The 17367-nt window shown below is 42.0% G+C and overlaps 2 protein-coding genes across 4 annotated transcripts in view; one reads left to right on the forward strand and one right to left on the reverse strand.

Annotated features, from left to right (window-relative positions):
* pkn2a (protein kinase N2a) overlaps nucleotides 1-11487 on the forward strand; it is a 24490-nt gene extending 13003 nt beyond the window's left edge. Inside the window, exons 5-24 of one of the 3 annotated variants that reach the window (XR_005895249.1) lie at nucleotides 1492-1621; nucleotides 1779-1924; nucleotides 2322-2535; nucleotides 3478-3663; nucleotides 3835-3944; nucleotides 4223-4366; nucleotides 4856-4931; nucleotides 5229-5385; nucleotides 5737-5863; nucleotides 6406-6542; nucleotides 7073-7148; nucleotides 7577-7668; nucleotides 7857-8033; nucleotides 8122-8184; nucleotides 8272-8348; nucleotides 8605-8747; nucleotides 8888-8995; nucleotides 9134-9214; nucleotides 9402-10612; nucleotides 10670-11487. Coding sequence is in view for 2 of the 3 variants with exons in the window: in XM_041054666.1 (XP_040910600.1) it covers nucleotides 1492-1621; nucleotides 1779-1924; nucleotides 2322-2535; nucleotides 3478-3663; nucleotides 3835-3944; nucleotides 4223-4366; nucleotides 4856-4931; nucleotides 5229-5385; nucleotides 5737-5863; nucleotides 6406-6542; nucleotides 7073-7148; nucleotides 7577-7668; nucleotides 7857-8033; nucleotides 8122-8184; nucleotides 8272-8348; nucleotides 8605-8747; nucleotides 8888-8995; nucleotides 9134-9214; nucleotides 9402-9605 (2448 nt within the window). In the remaining variant the exon portion in view is untranslated. Of the gene's footprint in view, nucleotides 1-1491; nucleotides 1622-1778; nucleotides 1925-2321; nucleotides 2536-3477; nucleotides 3664-3834; nucleotides 3945-4222; nucleotides 4367-4855; nucleotides 4932-5228; nucleotides 5386-5736; nucleotides 5864-6405; nucleotides 6543-7072; nucleotides 7149-7576; nucleotides 7669-7856; nucleotides 8034-8121; nucleotides 8185-8271; nucleotides 8349-8604; nucleotides 8748-8887; nucleotides 8996-9133; nucleotides 9215-9401 lie in introns of all 3 variants that reach the window. The other 2 variants (XM_041054666.1, XM_041054667.1) reach the window with 2 other exon arrangements.
* gtf2b (general transcription factor IIB) lies at nucleotides 10999-17367 on the reverse strand. The gene is made up of 7 exons (XM_041054668.1): nucleotides 17308-17367; nucleotides 15590-15702; nucleotides 13697-13830; nucleotides 13334-13480; nucleotides 12935-13064; nucleotides 12459-12740; nucleotides 10999-12245 (listed from the first exon to the last, which is right to left on the reverse strand). Exons 1-7 carry the CDS (start codon nucleotides 17322-17324, stop codon nucleotides 12112-12114), a joined length of 957 nt encoding a protein of 318 aa, XP_040910602.1. The 5' UTR covers nucleotides 17325-17367; the 3' UTR covers nucleotides 10999-12111.

Genomic DNA, 17367 nt, shown 5'->3' on the forward strand with positions numbered 1-17367 from the left:
CCAGGACTAATAACAGCAGCTGGAGCACTGAGAGCCTCTCATGCTTCTTCTTGGCTCCTGTGTCCATCAGTAGTAATTGAAGCCACTTTGTAGTAGACAGTTTAGTATAGTGTAGGGTTTCAGTGGCGTCATTGCTGCTTGACCTGTGATATAATTCTGCCTTTTATTGTATGTTTCTCTTGATATGTCGGTGTGATTTAGTGTAGTATGTGCTGATTAAATTTGGCATGCCTTGAAAGTCCTTTTTAAAGGAAATGCACAACATTTGGGAAAATGTGCTTCTTCTTTTTTTTTTTTTTTGTTGAAAGAGTTAGGGTTGAAAAGATTGATACCACCCTCACTAAGCAACATCCAGCAGCTGATTAGCTTCTCATAAAGATTGGAAACAGTCCAAAGGTAATAAAAAGTTGAAGTAAAAAAAAAAAAAAAATCAAAATTCTGCCTACCAGAACATCTTAAGCTCAGCAATTAATATGTATCTTGTTTTTTTTTTTAATCCTTATTAAAAAATGAGGTTTAAAAAGGACAATTTGTTGTTTTACAGGGGATTATGTGCAAATCTGTTTCCTGGCTGGGTCCAAGAAATGGTCCAAATGAATCTAAATTTAACTACATCCCAGGATCAACACCTCGCATGCTCTCAAAACCAGCATTATGGATATTTCTGCTTATTTATTTATTTATTTATTTTTTTTTTTAAAGCAATCAGACATGAGTCCTTGCAGACGCTGAAGGTCTTTGTATTTTGTGTGGTGAGTGAGTGTGGTTTCCAAACAATAGGTACTTGCGGAGCCATAGTCTACTAGATGTAGTACAATAAAAGGGACTGAACATTGTCACAAGGCCCCCCCCCCCCCCCCCCACCACTGTCTGTCTGGCCAGGGGAGGTCAGTGTTTTGTAAGTGACCTCCCCCGGTCAGACAGACGGACAGAGGCACCTTCCAGTTGGAAATAGTCCCGTCCTGATGTCACAGAGGAAATGCCTGCTGGAAAGAGGTCTTTCCTGCGCGCGTCGCCATCAACAACCAGGATTTAAACTTCAGAGGAATTCTGGGTGGAGTTTGCTTATTTCACCCTGTGTGTGTGTGTGTGTGTGTGTGTGTGTGTGTGTGTGTGTGTGTGTGTGTGTGTGTGTGTATGTATGTGTGTATTTGCACGTATGAGAGGGTCAGCAATTACTACACACAATGAGATTCCACTTTCTTTTTAGTGAATAAGATTTTCCATGTGCTCACTAGTGCTTTGGCTCCTATTAAGGGCATGAACTGGCGTCCCGGCTGTTTGTGTAACATGCTCACAACAACAAAACACAATGAGTGACGATGGATGGCGTTCATTTGGGGGTCATTCGTCCTGATACTCAAAGTTATGTGACTCAGGAAGACGAAACATGATTAAAGCCTTTGATTGAATCATGAATGTATATCAGAGTGTATCGATGTGGCGATATTCACCCACCAACAGACAGTGCTTGTTTCTTTTCTGTCATAGGATCGTAAGTTGCTAGCGACAGCACAGCAGATGCTTCAGGACAGCAAGACGAAGATCGAGTTCATCAGGATGCAGATCCTCAAAGCCAGCCAGGCCAACGAGCTGAGCTTCGAGAACAACGATGTGATGGGTGAGCCTTCACGTGCATTCAGTGATCGATTAGAATTAGTCAGCAGGGCTTGTGAAGGGGAAGTGTCTGTCACAGATTAAAACAAAAAGACAGAAACGCAAACGAAAGTCTAAACAATAACTCATCAAAATAAAGAATGTCTTTCCTCGTCCTGCAGAAAAGCCCATCATCAGCCCATTGGACCTGCGGGTGGAGGAGCTGTGTCACCATGCCAGGATAGAGTCCGCTGTGGCTGAGGGAGCCAAGAACGTCATGAAACTCTTGGGCTCGGGAAAAGTCACAGAAAAAAGGGCCCATTCAGAGGTAGATGTCTGTGTTGTGTGTCTGTGCGGGTTTCTATGTAAAATCACAAAAGCCAGACGGATGTGTTGGCTCGGATTATTTTATCAGCCGATATTGGTCAGTCACAGATTTATTGGAATCATCTTTGTTGATCAGTGTCAACATCTGCCCCAAAAATTCAGTATTGGTCGGAATAAGTCCCAAAAAGTCCCATCCTCTGTCTGCTTTGTGTATGACGCTGAGCAACATAAAGATTCTCTTCACTTTAGACCTGATACAGTTTCGTGGACTTCATATGAAACTGATCCCTGCACTGCTGCTGCACTCTGCTGAAGTAAAATAGACCATGTAATTGATGTTTATCTCCCCCTTTCTCCTTTCCTTCTTTCATACTTCCTTCCCTCCTTCCTCTCTCCAGGCCCAGGCTCGTTTTAATGAGTCCAGTCAAAAACTGGACCTCCTGCGATATTCCTTGGAGCAGCGCCTCAATGAGCTGCCTAAAAACCACCCTCGCAGCAGCAGCATCATAGAAGAGTTGTCCCTGCTGTCCTCACCGGTCCTCAGTCCCAGATCCAGTATCATCTCCACACAGAACCAGTACAGCACCGTCACCAAGCCCGCTGCGCTCACAGGTACCTGGACAGAGGACATGATGATGGTCACTCGGAACACACTGATTTGAGATCATTCACACTCTGTTATCCCAGCCCCACCCTGTTATTCTTAATACCAAAGAACATAAATTATTATTATAAAGTTATTCAGATGTGGGTATTGAAAATGACACATGTATTGCTGCCATAATTACTTTTGTGTAAATTGTGGTTTAATGTTTGTCTTTGCATAGTGACATAACAGTGATATTTCATTAGTCATCCTGTTGTTTTTCCTCGTGTGCTCTTCTCCAGTACGCAGTTTTCATTTGAACACAAACACAGGACTGCAGTTCCACACAGACTTTGCTGATTTGTACTTGTAATGTTGCTTCAGTCACACAGGAACAAACCGCCTGCTGGATGGATCTGTAAGGGCCTGTTGCACAAAGATAAACATTTACTCTAACTCAGATTTAACGGTGAATTAATTGCACTGAACTGTCTAGTTTTATTGTCTTAAGCAGGATTGATTTGCGATGAGTTCTTATACTTTTCAAACCAGCAACATGGCTGACTTTCTATGGTTTAATGTCCTCTTTTAAAACGGTTTCTGTATCACGGCTTTTCAGACAACATTGTTGGCAGGTAGAGGACATTGATTTTCATTTGCCAGCAGGTGTCATTTATTAGTGGCAAAAAAAAAAAAAAAAAAAATCAGTTAATCTATATATTTGAGCAACAGTCAAACCTGAATTAAACTAGACTAATAGAAAAACTAAGACCGGCCCAGCAATAAACCATCCTGACTTATCTTTATGGAAAACAATCCCAAATAATAAGCTTCAGCTGATGAATTTTGAAAGTATATTTAAAGACACGGACCAGTTACGATGTCCAAAATGGGATAACTGAACAGCCTGGAGCAAGACAGATTGTGTGCTTATATGAATGTGTGTCGTCCTCTCACCTGACTTCCAGGCACATTAGACGTCAGGCTCATGGGCTGTCAGGACCTTCTGGAAAATGTCCCCGGTCGTTCCAAAGCTGCATCTGTCCCCCTGCCCGGCTGGAGCCCCAGCGAGACGCGCTCATCCTTCATCAGCCGAGCAAACCGAAACCGTGGCGTGAGCTCAAGGAACCTGACAAAGAGCGAGGAGCTTTCCAGTAAGTAGACCTGACCTCGTAATCGGACTGGAAAAGAGGAAATATTGATGAAAACAGTTTCTGTGATTAGATTAAGCTTCACCAAAGTTAACCAGCGAGGTTACCGAGTGAAATGACCTGATATAAACTGAATTACAACAAGTAACAAGTAGCATGTGTGTGTTTCCTCAGATGAGATCAGCGCAGTGTTGAAGCTGGACAACACGGTAGTCGGCCAGACGAGCTGGAGGCCGGTCAGCAACCAGGCCTGGGACCAGAAGTTTACATTGGAGCTGGACCGGGTAATGCCCACACACCTCCTTATCTTACTATAGTTGTAAGGACACTGTACCCGAACTATAAAACCAAGTCCTTATCCTCAAACAGTCCTTTAAAGTTGAGGACCGGCCAAAATGTTCTCACAACGATGGCTTTAAACCAAAATTTGTACACACACAGCCGCACACACGCTTCTCTTCCTTTGACCTATATCTGTACTGCTGACTCAGTGTTGTGATTGTGCAACACAGTTTGAGTTTTTACGTGTCTGTGTGTCTCTGCCTCTGTCTCTGTCCTGTAGTCTCGTGAGCTGGAGATCTCGGTGTATCGGCGTGACTGGCGTTCGCTCTGCGCTGTCAAGTTCCTGCGGCTGGAGGACTTCCTGGACAATCAGCGTCATGGGATGTGTCTGTACCTGGAGCCACAGGGGATGCTGTTTGCCGAGGTACACACAGACTCGCACACCAAGTAGTTTAATTCCTTGTGGTATTATTGAGTAATTTGGTGATTTACCAGCCTCTGTTGGTAACAGAGGAACACATGGTGACAACATGCAGCCTAAGTAAAGAGAGTACAATTTAAAACAAACATGGAGAAATATCATATATCAATTTAGTTTTTGGTATTTGTTCCTATTGATCCTTTGATAAACTTTGATATCAAATTTTCAAGCTGCACCATCATTCCCAACCTTAATGCAGCTCCATTAATTCTAAAGAAATAAAGAAATGAATACTCCCTAAGCATTAGTTCCACAAGACTTTGTGTTCCTTTCTGTCTTTGTGAGGACATTTAATTAATGCACAGAAGTCTCTGTAGGACATCCTATAATACCTGTACATATAAGCACATACACATTAGTGCAGTTCTTCTATCGCTGCACTAATTTTCCACCTTGGTTTTCTAAAGTTTGTCTTGGCTTTTGTTCTTTCAGGTAACATTTTTCAACCCCGTCATTGAGAGACGACCAAAGTTGCAAAGACAAAAGAAGATTTTCTCAAAGCAGCAAGGTGAGTCACTGCTGTCGACGCAGCTCGAGACTTTTTCAAGGTGCGCTATTGAAATTCTCGGGCATTAAAGATGGAAACTTGCTTTTATTTAAACAGGGTTGGGTGATGTGTCTAAAAATACTAATATTCTTTATTCTTGAATTTACTTGTTACAGTATGAATGTGTCCTGATTGTTTCTCCCCAATCAGGAGAGATTGTTTTGCTCTTTTTCACTGTCCCTGACAAACTTTTTTTTTTTTTTTTTTTTTTTTTTTTTTCTCACCACCTTCCTTTTTGTGTCTCCTTGACTTCGTCAGGTAAAACCTTCCTGCGGGCCCCTCAGATGAACATCAACATCGCCACCTGGGGCCGCCTGGTGAGAAGAGCCATACCAACTGTCAGCACCAACTCCTTCAGCCCGCAGGCTGCTGAGACTGGACCCAGCAGTCTGCCTGGGTCACCCACACCTAGCAGGTACTCAGACACACACACACACACACATGCACACACACGGGTATTAAAAAGTCATTATTAATTCATACTGTATAAAACTATAAAAAGGACATGTTGTTAACAACAGTCAGAACATGAAATTCAGAAAGTGTCACATTAACAACAGTGTTTGTTAGATGTCAGACTCCTCACTAACTACTGAGTAAGTTAACGTACTGTTGATGGTGTGAAGAGTAAACAAGTGTGATCCTATTCTGTGGATGGAAAACATTTAAAAAGCCACAGACGAGTTAACTAAAGTTAGTTTCTCCGTCTCAGTAGCTGGAGCATTGATGTCGTTACTACACTGTGTCTATGTCTGTCCATACACAGTGACCCCCTGGTGACCAAACTGGACTTTGACAAAGAGCCCACCCCGGGACCCAAACGCTACCCAGCTCCGGATGACATGCGAGAACCGCTGGCTCAGGACAAAATGCCCAACAAGGAGGAGGTACAGGTACAAGTGTTCCAGGAATCACAAGCAGTGTTGATAAGGCAGCAATGAACTGATGTAATCACAGGTGGAAGGAAACAGAGCAGCAGCTGATTTCCTCGTGAGTCCTGTTCATAAAAATGGGGCCTCCTCCTTATCTGTTTGAAACAATACGTCATTCCTGTGTCATTCCAGCAGCCAGACAAGAACAGCCTGAAGCATCGATGCCCAGATTCCCAGATACATTCAGTCCATGTAAAGGGAGATAACTCCGATTTAACATAAAATGAGACAGTTCACATGTATAGACGAATATTCACCTCACTGTCTTTGCTGCTTGTGGTCATCAGTCGGACTATTTGTAACTAAAGGACTCAATTAATAAATGAAGTCATTTTCTAACACAGCTGTGTCCCTGCAGATGAACACAGCTCATGCTATGTAATTCTTACTACAGATCATTAAGATGTAATTATCCAGTAATGAATGATGACTCTTAAACTATCTTCCCCAATATTTTTTTCACATTTCTTTCTGTTCTCCTGCTGTGTGTTTCCTCTCTGCAGGACGCACTCGCCTCCTTTGACTTCTTGAACAAGAGAAACAGCATGGCTGTGAAGCCAGACCTGGACGGAGTGGCGGAGCAGGAGATCCAGCATCCAGACCTGGAGCTCACTGCCATCCAGAAAGACACAGAGATAAGGTAGGAGAGCCACGGGTTTGTTTGGGTTTGTGTCACTTTAAAAGCTTTGAAGCGGATTTCAAATGGAAATTAAAAGAAGAGAGGAAAAGATGAGGTGATTTTTATTTATTGATTGATTGCTGGATTGATTGCTTTCAGTGTTTTATTTAAAAAGGGTAACAGGAAGGAAAAACTTAATATTGCTGGTCAGTCATGTTCTGTTTTAGATTTTCAAACTGTGAGAATGAGGAAACAGGAAGATTGTAAATACCTAGACTTTGGTGGCAACATGCCACCATTTTTGTTTTTACTGGTACAGTTGTTGACGTCTTAGTGTCTGTTGGTTTTCATTTAAAAAAAAAAAAAAAAAAAAAAAAAAAGTAACCTGTGAAAATAGTAACATGGGAGTGTAAACGCTGCCCCCTGGCTTTGACTCTTCATGTTTTTGACTTTCACTGTCATGCTGCAAAAAAAACAAACCAAAACTTGAATCAAGTCGATCTACCCAGAATTCTTAAGACATGCTGATGCAAACACTGATCTCTCTCCAGGGAAGAAGAGCAGTTCCACTTCAGTCTCCAAGACTTTAAATGTGTGGCAGTCCTCGGACGTGGTCACTTTGGAAAGGTACGTTTCATTTGATCATCCAACACAGCGCTGCAACTAACATTTATATTTATTATCAATTAATCTATCTCTTCTGTTTTTTTGTTGTTTTGTTTTTTTAAACATGCCCAAAAAGTACTGAAATTTAAAAATTACAATAATTCACTGGAGCTGAAGGTGACACCTTTAACTAGCCTGTTGTATCAGACTTAACGTGCAAAATGCAAATATATTGGGTTTATTATCAGATGTGACAAAGAAAAGCAGAAAAACTAGGAACTGTTTCCCATTTTTGCTGGAAATATTACTTGAAATTTGTAAGCTTATCAAAATAGTCGAATCGTTTTCTGTCAGCTGCCTGACCGAGTCATCAGCTCATCGTTTAAGCTCTCGTTTTTCAGAGGAAAACTGAAAATTAAAAATCTCTTTCCCCTGCTTCCCCTCTGCAGGTGTTGTTAGCAGAATATAAAAGCACAGGCGAGATGTTCGCCATCAAAGCTCTGAAGAAAGGAGACATTGTGGCTCGTGATGAGGTGGACAGGTAAACATCATTAATATCGCTCAGACTCTCCCCTTATTTGTCGCTGAAGTGGGGGAAAAAAAAAGAAAAAGTAAAGGGAGTTCAAGGAAGTTTATTTTGCTCAGCGTCAATTTGACGTCTTTTTGTTTGAGTCCAAATTTTATCCACTTGTGCTGCTGTGACTCACGTGGTCTTTTCTTCTTCTCCAGTCTGATGTGTGAGAAGAGGATTTTCGAAACAGTCAACAGCGTCCGCCACCCGTTCCTGGTCAACCTGTTTGCGTGTTTCCAGACGCAGGAGCACGTCTGTTTCGTCATGGAGTACGCAGCGGGAGGCGACCTGATGATGCACATCCACGCTGATGTTTTCTCTGAGCCCAGGGCCGTGTGAGTGACCAGAGCTCTAACTCCGTATTCATCATACGTGTCTGAACATGACATGCAAACTCTCACTGTAAATCATCTTGTTTTGCAGATTTTATGCAGCCTGCGTCGTCCTGGGATTACAGTTCTTACATGACCATAAGATTGTATACAGGTAAACACGTTGCATAGTTTTAACACTTAAAAAATATATTTCCGTAAGGAGCATTAAGGTCTCAAAAATAATCATCGTAATTTTCAGAGATTTGAAGCTGGATAACCTGCTCCTGGATACAGAGGGCTATGTGAAGATCGCCGACTTTGGACTTTGCAAAGAAGGTGAAATAAGAGACGGCATCAATCCAAACGCTTCAGACTTTCATTGTTGAAAGCAGTCAGTGCTGTGGCAAAGTGTCTGAAAGCCAGAGGCTTACGAGTTGGTTTGCTTGTTTACATGTTGTATCCCCTTTTCTGTCCACTTTTTTCGGTCTGTATCTACTCTGTGAGCCAAAAAATAACTTAGAGCATTAGATCAACATCATGTCATGTCAACATCAGCTGGTCCTTGACTAAACTTCCTCTGTGTTGCTCTCAGGGATGGGTTTCAGGGACCGCACCAGCACGTTTTGTGGCACCCCTGAATTTTTAGCTCCTGAGGTTTTGACTGAAACATCGTACACCCGCGCCGTGGACTGGTGGGGGCTGGGCGTCCTTATCTTTGAGATGCTGGTCGGAGAGGTGAGCGCAGTTTCTGAAGCGTATTCTACATTTGAAATAACAACCATCTCCACAGACGTGCAGTGACTCTGTATTAATTGCGTCTTGTTATTCCATTTGACCCATACGATCCTCTGAGCTAACAGTGATTCATCTTTCAGTCTCCCTTCCCCGGCGACGATGAGGAGGAGGTGTTTGACAGCATCGTCAACGATGAAGTCCGCTACCCACGATTCCTCTCGACCGAGGCCATCTCCATCATGAGAAGGGTGTGCAATGCAAACTCTGCTTATATTTCCCTCCTGACAAATCATCACTGAATGAGAAGATTTAATATGAATGATGTGTGTGTGTGTTTTCCTGGGAGTTTTATTGGTTTAATGTTTATAATATTTCATTCTTCTCAGCTTTTGAGGAGGAGTCCAGAACGACGCCTGGGAGCAGGAGAAAAGGATGCAGAGGAGGTTAAGAAACATCTATTTTTCAGGGTACGATACAAAAATTTATTTATTTTCAGATTTTTTTTTTCTCCAGACAGAACCAGGTTAGCCGTTTCCAGTCTTTATGCTAAGCTAAGAAGATGCGGACTGTGTCCTTCGTTTGAGGACGTTTCCCAAAATATTCCTTGAAAGAAAACTGACACTGATGTTAGTCTGTGTGTCATTCTCTCGGCAGCACATGGATTGGAACGGACTGCTGGCCAAGAAGGTCAAGCCTCCATTCGTGCCGACCATCCAGGGCGCCAACGACGTCAGCAACTTTGATGACGAATTTACCTCAGAGGCTCCGATCTTAACCCCGCCCAGGGAACCGCGAGTGCTGAGCTCTGAGGAGCAGAACATGTTCTTTGACTTTGATTACATCGCTGACTGGTGTTAGCTTCACATGACTCCCCTCTACACACACACACACACACATACACACGTATGCACACACACTGTGAACCAACCAACACAGCAGTGACTGTAGCTCACATCTTTTAAAAAAAAGAAACGTTGAGGAGGAGCAGTGGATGTGGCTCCTCGAGCCTTCGGGCAAAACTGTGCCATTGAGAAGAGAGTTCAGACGCCTCCTGAGGAACCCCACTTATTTTTTAATCCACATGAAGAACTGTTTTTTGTTTTTGTTTTTGTTTTTTTGTTTTTTTTTTTTTAAGAAAAAGAACAAAAGAAACTCTGTTGTTGGAGAGGAGGGATGCTCTGTCCTCCTGCACATGTTGTCGTCGTGTCCGTTGTCTGACCACTGAGAATGTTTTTCACATGAACTACAAGGAGACAGCAACAGATCACAATCATGTTATTCAGTGTCACTGTCGTCAGTTTCCCCCCCCCCCCCCTGTACAGATTATATTCAGTCGTATATATTTTATTGTTGTGTTGTTTTTTTTCTTTATTTGCAAAGCCCTCGCCACAGCTTAAGGACATTTATCTCACTGTAAAGTTTGCCATTTCTGCCACGATCGCATCTGATCAAACTGGTGTTTGGTGAGTTTAAAGTGCTCAAAGCATCATCACCGAATGGTCAACTGCAACGAACATCTTGACTACTACTGCTGCTTCTTGACTTGAAAACCCAGTAAGAGTCTTCACACTACATTTGCTTGTGTGTTGGGGCCCAGTCCTTGTCCACACCAGAGTTCAACACCTCTTTTTCCCCCCCCCCCCCCCCCCTCACTTTGCTCACTTGTCAAACAGCAGTCCTTCCTGTACTGCAAAAGCTGTAAAATGAAATGAAAGTGAATTACAATAACTTAAGTTTTATTTGGAAGTTTCATATTATAAATGATGATCACAGTCAAATAATGTAGAACAATTCATATTTTTTGTCTGGTGCCCTCTGGTGGCTGTTTCGCCTGAGGTTGACATTCAGCTGAACTCAGTTTTAAAGTCTGAGCAATAAAATCAAAACTTAATATTAAATCAATTATTTTTCTCAGAGCTGAGTTCAGTTGGGTTTTAGTTCCTCGGCGAACAGCTGAGCTGTTGCAGAACTGACATTTTCCTTGTTACCTCAGTGAAAGCGAAAACTCTTCTCATACAGTAAAGGACTGAGTGAGTCGCACCGCAACCGCTGCACAACCAAATTCACGCTGTCGCTCTTGAAGCAGCAAACAAACAGCCCTTTGTGGCGAGAAGAACGTCTGATTAATGGACTGAACATAAGCCCCAGAGACAGATTAACTAAAGATGGGCAAAAATCTGTAAAGAAAGTGGAGTTTTTTTGTTTTTTTGGAGGTGGAGGGGGGGGGGGGGGGGGCACTAAACTCTTCCAATGCCATTTATATTTCTCCCCTCACTGTTGTGTGATTTTGACATTTTTCAAGCTGGAGCCGTGGACCCAGCAGATGACTTTCTGTCAGTTTGCATGTTCAGTATAAATTGACTCAGATGTTGCAGACCTGTTGATATGAATCACTACAGGAGAGGGCAGGGTATATTATATATACATACTGTATGTACACAATTAAGCTGAAAGCACTAATTTTATCAATAGTTTTTAATTATCTACGTTTCTTAATGATGAAAATAGATTGTACAAAGTTTTTTTTTTATTCTTTGCTTGTGCATGTTGTCGCCAGAACAGATGAAATTTTTATGGATGGTACACCAATACTCAAGTCCCCACAACTGTTGCTGTTCACCCCGGTGTAAAAAAACAAACAGAAAAGGCGTGTTTTGTTTTTTTGTTTTTTGTTTTTTTGCAGTCATTGTTTGTTGCCTATCATGAATGCACAAATTAAACATTTGTAATAGTGAGTTTACCCTAATGTTTACTTTGGGTATTTAGAATTCTACCTTTTTTTTTTCCTTTGGAAATTAATTTTCAGGAAACCATTATCTGCAGTTTTGTCATGTTCACAAAGAGTTTGTGCACTTTTCTTACCTTGTGAGTGTGTGGGTGAAAGTATGTAAACCAGTGTTTAATGTTAATGTTATCCAAACCACGAGCAGACTACCATGCTTTAGTGAAAATCTTTTATTATTTTTTTTAAATTACTTAGAACAATTCAAACAAACTAACAAAATAGAACCTGGTCATTTTTCTACAAAAACGTTTTATGTATACAGTATGAAACCAGCCTAAAATTTGCAAGCATCAATTACACTTTCCCACTTGGACATATATACATGGTACAGTATATACACTCAAATGAAATACTGTAAGTACAGTCTGCAGGCTGTTTCTTTAAGCACTGGAATGTGTGTCCGTTTTATTCCTGTGAGAGCGCCTTGATAAAGGCTTGAAGTCTTAGGAGAGACGAGAAAAATCTTCCAAATTCAACACAAACAGGATAAAAAAAAAAAGAAAAAAAAAAACAAAGAGCACAATCCTGTAAGTACAGAAGGAAAAAAAATATACCATGACTGTATAGGCGGTATCTGCTTCACAGCTGGGGCAGCTTGTCGACGGGTGTGTCAAATTTGAAGTCTGGAGGGAAAAGTTCTGCAGCTCGGGGGTAGATCAGTCGGTACGACTGTCTGATCGTAACGTCTGCGACGCCGGCAATATCTCCGATTTCTGTGGAAGAGTCAGAGACAACGGTGAAATGTTTGACATTTATCAGTTTAGGCACCAAGCTGGGGACTTTCCTGTAGTTCGAAAATAATTTGTTTTTCCATCCATTTTGTAAAGTATTGGATAAAAAGCATCACCTTTGGAGCTAGAATGACAGCAGTGTCTTTCTCAAAGACACTCCCAACAGATGGACAATTTTTCAACTTTATCACTCACCTTTCTGGGTCTTCTTCTCTGCAGAGGCCTGGGAGGCCATGTAAATGGCTGCTGCAGCCACAGAGATGGGGCTCCTGCCGGGCACCAGGTCCAGCTCCACAGCCTTCCTGGCGATGAAGGTGGCCGCCATCTGCACCTGCTTGGGCAGGCCGAGGTTTGAGCAGAAGCGGGACATGAAGTCACCCGTGGTGATGAGGTCCACGCTGGTCTCCAGCGCCTTCAGGATCAGCTTGAAACATCTACCGATCTCCTTCTTGGAGATCCGGGAGACGGCGCAGATCTCTGTGGAGGAAACGAGGAGGTCTCTGAGTCTCTGAAGCATCAAAGCCTAAAGTCTTTCCAAAAGCCTCTTCTGTGGCTTTTGGAGATTTTTGGTCTGTGAAATGTTTTTGATACCTGCAGTTTGTTCTGATTTTGGCCCTTAAATAATTGGACAGCTCAAAATCTCACAGGAAGTTGAAACGCTTTATTCTGACCTTTAAATGTTCTTGGTACACCTTCTTGTCTGCAGGCGATGTAGAGACAGGCCGAAGCGATGGCGTCGTTGGCTCGGCCCTTCAGACTCTTCTGTTCATAAACTTGCTTGAATAAGTTGTTTGTTCTGTCCTGCAGAGCAAAAACATTATAGCATAATTATTAGCATATTTTATCTTCCTTATGTTTGTCTTTTTCATTTTAAATCATAATATTATTGATATCACTAATTCACATGGGGGGTTAAAACCACAGACCTTGTAAACCTCCCTTTTATACAAACATATGAATGTGTCTTCAACCCAGACTGTGACCCTTCATATGAGACAACTGTCCCAGGCATCTGAACCAAACCAGGTCCAGAGGAGAACAATAAGGCTTCAGATATTTTTGGAACTTACTATGATGTTCCTTGGCAGGTTGATGCGATCTGCCATGGTGCTGATTTCTTTAAAAGCGTTGAGCATGGCCCGGTCAGAGCTGCTCATGGTCCGCCGGTTCTGGTACTTCGAGTTTCCGAACTCGTCAAAACTAGCCGCTCCTGTTCCCTGTGGTGGAAACGGTGGAAGTTGTGTAAGTAAAAATTCGCTGCAACTGCATTTCGAGAGAAGATGTGTGAGGATGTGGTTTACAGTGACTGTGGTGCTCAGACGCTGCTGACAGAACAAAGACAGTTTACACTGGTGTTTCTGTCTGAAATATTCACAGCATGGAAACTTGAGCGCTTTAATTACATACGTGGCCATCCTCTGTGTGTCTCTCACCTTGCTGATCATGGTGGTTAGGTCTCCACCATTGAGCAGCGAGTTCTGCGCGTCTCCCACTCTGGATGGATCTTTAAGGGCTTTCTCGTTAGAAAACGTCCTCCACTCTGAGCCCACATCGATTACACGGTCACCTGAGGAGAAACCGTTTGGAGGGTTAATTTAAAATAAATCTGATAAGTAAGAAACTTCAATCTGGAGGGACACAAAATCAGTTTCTCATACATTAACTGTAACAAGCTTTATTTGGTCGATATAGAAAAGTAAACTTGATGCTGTAATAATAACATCTTCACTCTGGATTATCACATGCAAATTTTCTGTTTTCCAAACAACATCCTTAAAAACTGAATTTTAAATTCAAAACATTAGTACTTGACTTTCGGCTTCGAGATTTTTCCCCAGATGTAACCTGATACCCTGCACACACACAGCAACTCAAAACTATTTCGACCAACGTCAGTCCTTTTTCTCCATCTCTTTTTCAGTCTTTTGTTTTTATGGCTACACTGGTTTCTCTTTCTTCTTTGGTTGACAGAAACATGTGATGTGACGTAATGATAAAGTCCGAGGTATCAATTTCACAAATGGAAGACGGCTGATGAGCAAAACTGATTTTGATAAACGTTCAGCTACTCTGTTCTGTTCTTCCGTCTGGCTGTGTTACATCCCTCTGGAACAATTAAGCAGAAGATGGTGCAATAATCTGCACAATTCCCTCCTGTAAACACATTTGCAATCGTCCAGGTCCCAAAGGCTGCAAATACTGTGTCGATCCTCTTGTACTCGTCCACAGCATTCTATAAGTTTTACTGCTAATGCTGTTTTTCTCAGTATTGTGGCTTTAAATCTGGCTGTCATTTCACACATCGTCCCCTTCACTCTCTTCTTTAGTAGCCAGGCAGGAATACATGAGAAAATATGATCTAAACAAATGTTCAGTCGTTCACTCACAGGAAAAAGGTGTGACAAAGGCAGGACACGCTGTCTGAACAGGGCTATTACTTTCTTCCACTTATCATAACTGTCTGTTCTTGGAACTGTGCAGCGAGGTCGAGGATTAGATTTCTGATATTTTAATCCTGTTAGGTTTTTTTTTTTTCAAATCATCCATCAGTCTTTCTTATATCTAGAGGCAAAGTGACATTCATCTCCTCAGAGGTCAGTCGGAGCTCTGGGAGCAGGAAAGGAGGACGCTTCAGCTTGCATCAGAGAGCGGCTGGCGTCTCTCGTCTCCCTGTCTGACCTGGTCTGTGCTCAGGGGGCTCGTTAGAGGAGAACTCTGTTCCCTGCAGCTTTGTCTTACCTTCTGTATCACGTTAGATTTTTTACTTGTGCCTTTCATGCATCTATGTCCCCTGATGATAAAATAACTGATGTATAAATGCAAATTCAAAACACGAGACTAGCACAAGTAAATGTTAATTGTTTGTTCTAAAGCTTCTCTGATGTTTATTTATCCTAACCACCCATCCCTCCCTCCCTCCTCTTTAAGGATCTCCATGCTCTTCTGGTCTCAGATTAAATGTAGGCAGGTGTTTATTCATATTATGTTTTATTCTTGCTTCTGGTTAAAGTGTCCGTTCACTTATATTGCAAAGATCTTTTTCTGGCTGCCAGATTTTTTCCTCATACTTTTGGAAACTGTGGCCTTACTCAGAATGTGAACTCAGTTTATATTCAAATGCAGGAATACGGCTGCCTTAAAACAAAACAGGAAGGTTCAGGAAGACTGAAGAGTTTGATCATCTGACTGAGACAGAATTCAACGGAGTGAGGTTGACATAAAGAAACAAGTACAGGAAACCAAAATGGAAGGAAGGATGTGTTCTTTCACTGAAAGCTCTCTGATTCGAAAGCAAAAGCGCACATCTTTGCAAAGTATACACTGACCTACTACAAGGCCACATTCAGGGCAAATCATGTCGCCTGCTCTGTAGTCCTCCACCAGTATGGCATCAGGGTGGCTGGGACACTGAACTCTGGGAAGAGCCAGAGCCTCTCCGCTAGAGGAGGAGAACAACTGTTAGATGATCAAACAGCTCAAAATGTAAGAAAACGGTGGAAACGAATGGGTGGGGTCGACAGAGAGAGAGAGAGATCACGCTGAGGTCAAGGATGTTTTCTGTTTTGACCTCCACAGAGTGTGCCTGGTAAAAGATCAAGAAAACAAATAAAAAAACAAACAAGCTAATTTTGATCTCTAATACACAGGGTGAGGGAGGTTACATTTCAATTGTAATGTTACTTAGTCCAGATGTATTTTGAGTTTTCACTTTCCTTCCCCCCCTTTTGCGGCTGAGAAGAAATGCCTGAGTGAACATTCTTCCACAACACATCTTACAAAACGACTGGTTTATGTTGTAATGGGTCTACTGGTCCAACTAATGGGCCAAACTGGCTGAGGCTGGGATGTGAGTCCAGGCATGAAGAAAAACCACGTCAAAGATAAAAATGGGTCAATGTCGGATTAATCTGTGATTAACTTTGTCAACACCACAGAGGCAACATTAAACAACCTGAACTCAAAGCACAACAGCATGAGGTAGAAGCATCAGGGTGTCGATCACAGCCCAAAAATATTTTATCTACATTTATATAAATTGTATAATTGCTTTATATATTATATAAAACGAAAAAAGCAGCAAATCTTCATTTTAGAATAGTTGACATTAGAAAATATTTTTTGGAGTTTTTTGAGCTTCAAAATAATAATAATTTATTTAAATATCAATAATAATTGACTGTCGATGGACTAAATAATTAATCAACTAATCACTTAAGTTATTATTGTGATATAATAACAGGCAACTGAATCCTGGATTAAATCCAACAAAAACGAAATGGTCGCGATGATGTTGCGAAAGCAAAACAGATGATCTCATCATTAGTGGGCGTCAAATCAGGAGGAACATTACCAACATTATTGTGCTTTTACACTTTCCACTATTGCCCTTGGATTTACATTCTAATGAGAAAAGCTGACAGTAAGTTAGATACAACAAAACATGATATGACAACGCAACATAGTAAGTTAATGTGCCAGAGTCTCTTCATTCAGTGTACGAACTTCAGAGAAGCTTCAGTGAATTGATGCAGCGTAAAAGGGAAAACGCACCACAGAAAATATTTGCATGTGTTTACACACGACGGGAGCGCTGGTCCTGCTCTGCCCACGGGCAGCTAGTGTCGCTAAGACGCTGAGTTCGTGTGTTAGCATTAAGTTCCTGCTTCATACTACACTCGGTTTATCGCGCTGTTACATGCAAAAAGAGTTAAAACACAAAGAAGCCTACGATGCGAGGCGACGTTAGCGTGATAAGGAGCCGAAGCTACGGAGCGCCGGGGCAGCGCTGTGAGGATGTCACGGCGATACAGTAGGGGACTTCTGGCAACATCTAACCAGCTAGCTGGCTAACTAGCTGCTGCCCAGCACAAAGCATCGTACACCTAACGGTACAAATAAGGGCGTGGGATTTTTTTCTTTTTTTTTGACCAGCATTATTGTCTCCCATCATGTCCAACGCTATACATTTTTTTACTAAATAAAATTCTAAGAGCCACACATAAAGAAAACAGAGGATTTTTATTTGAACAAAGTTGCTACGCACCGGCTTGTCGACGCCATGTTACCTCTCACTCCGTCTGTGTGTCAAAGAAACAACTGCCTG

Source organism: Toxotes jaculatrix, chromosome 14 (assembly GCF_017976425.1).
Source record: "Toxotes jaculatrix isolate fToxJac2 chromosome 14, fToxJac2.pri, whole genome shotgun sequence".
NCBI lineage: Eukaryota > Metazoa > Chordata > Actinopteri > Toxotidae > Toxotes > Toxotes jaculatrix.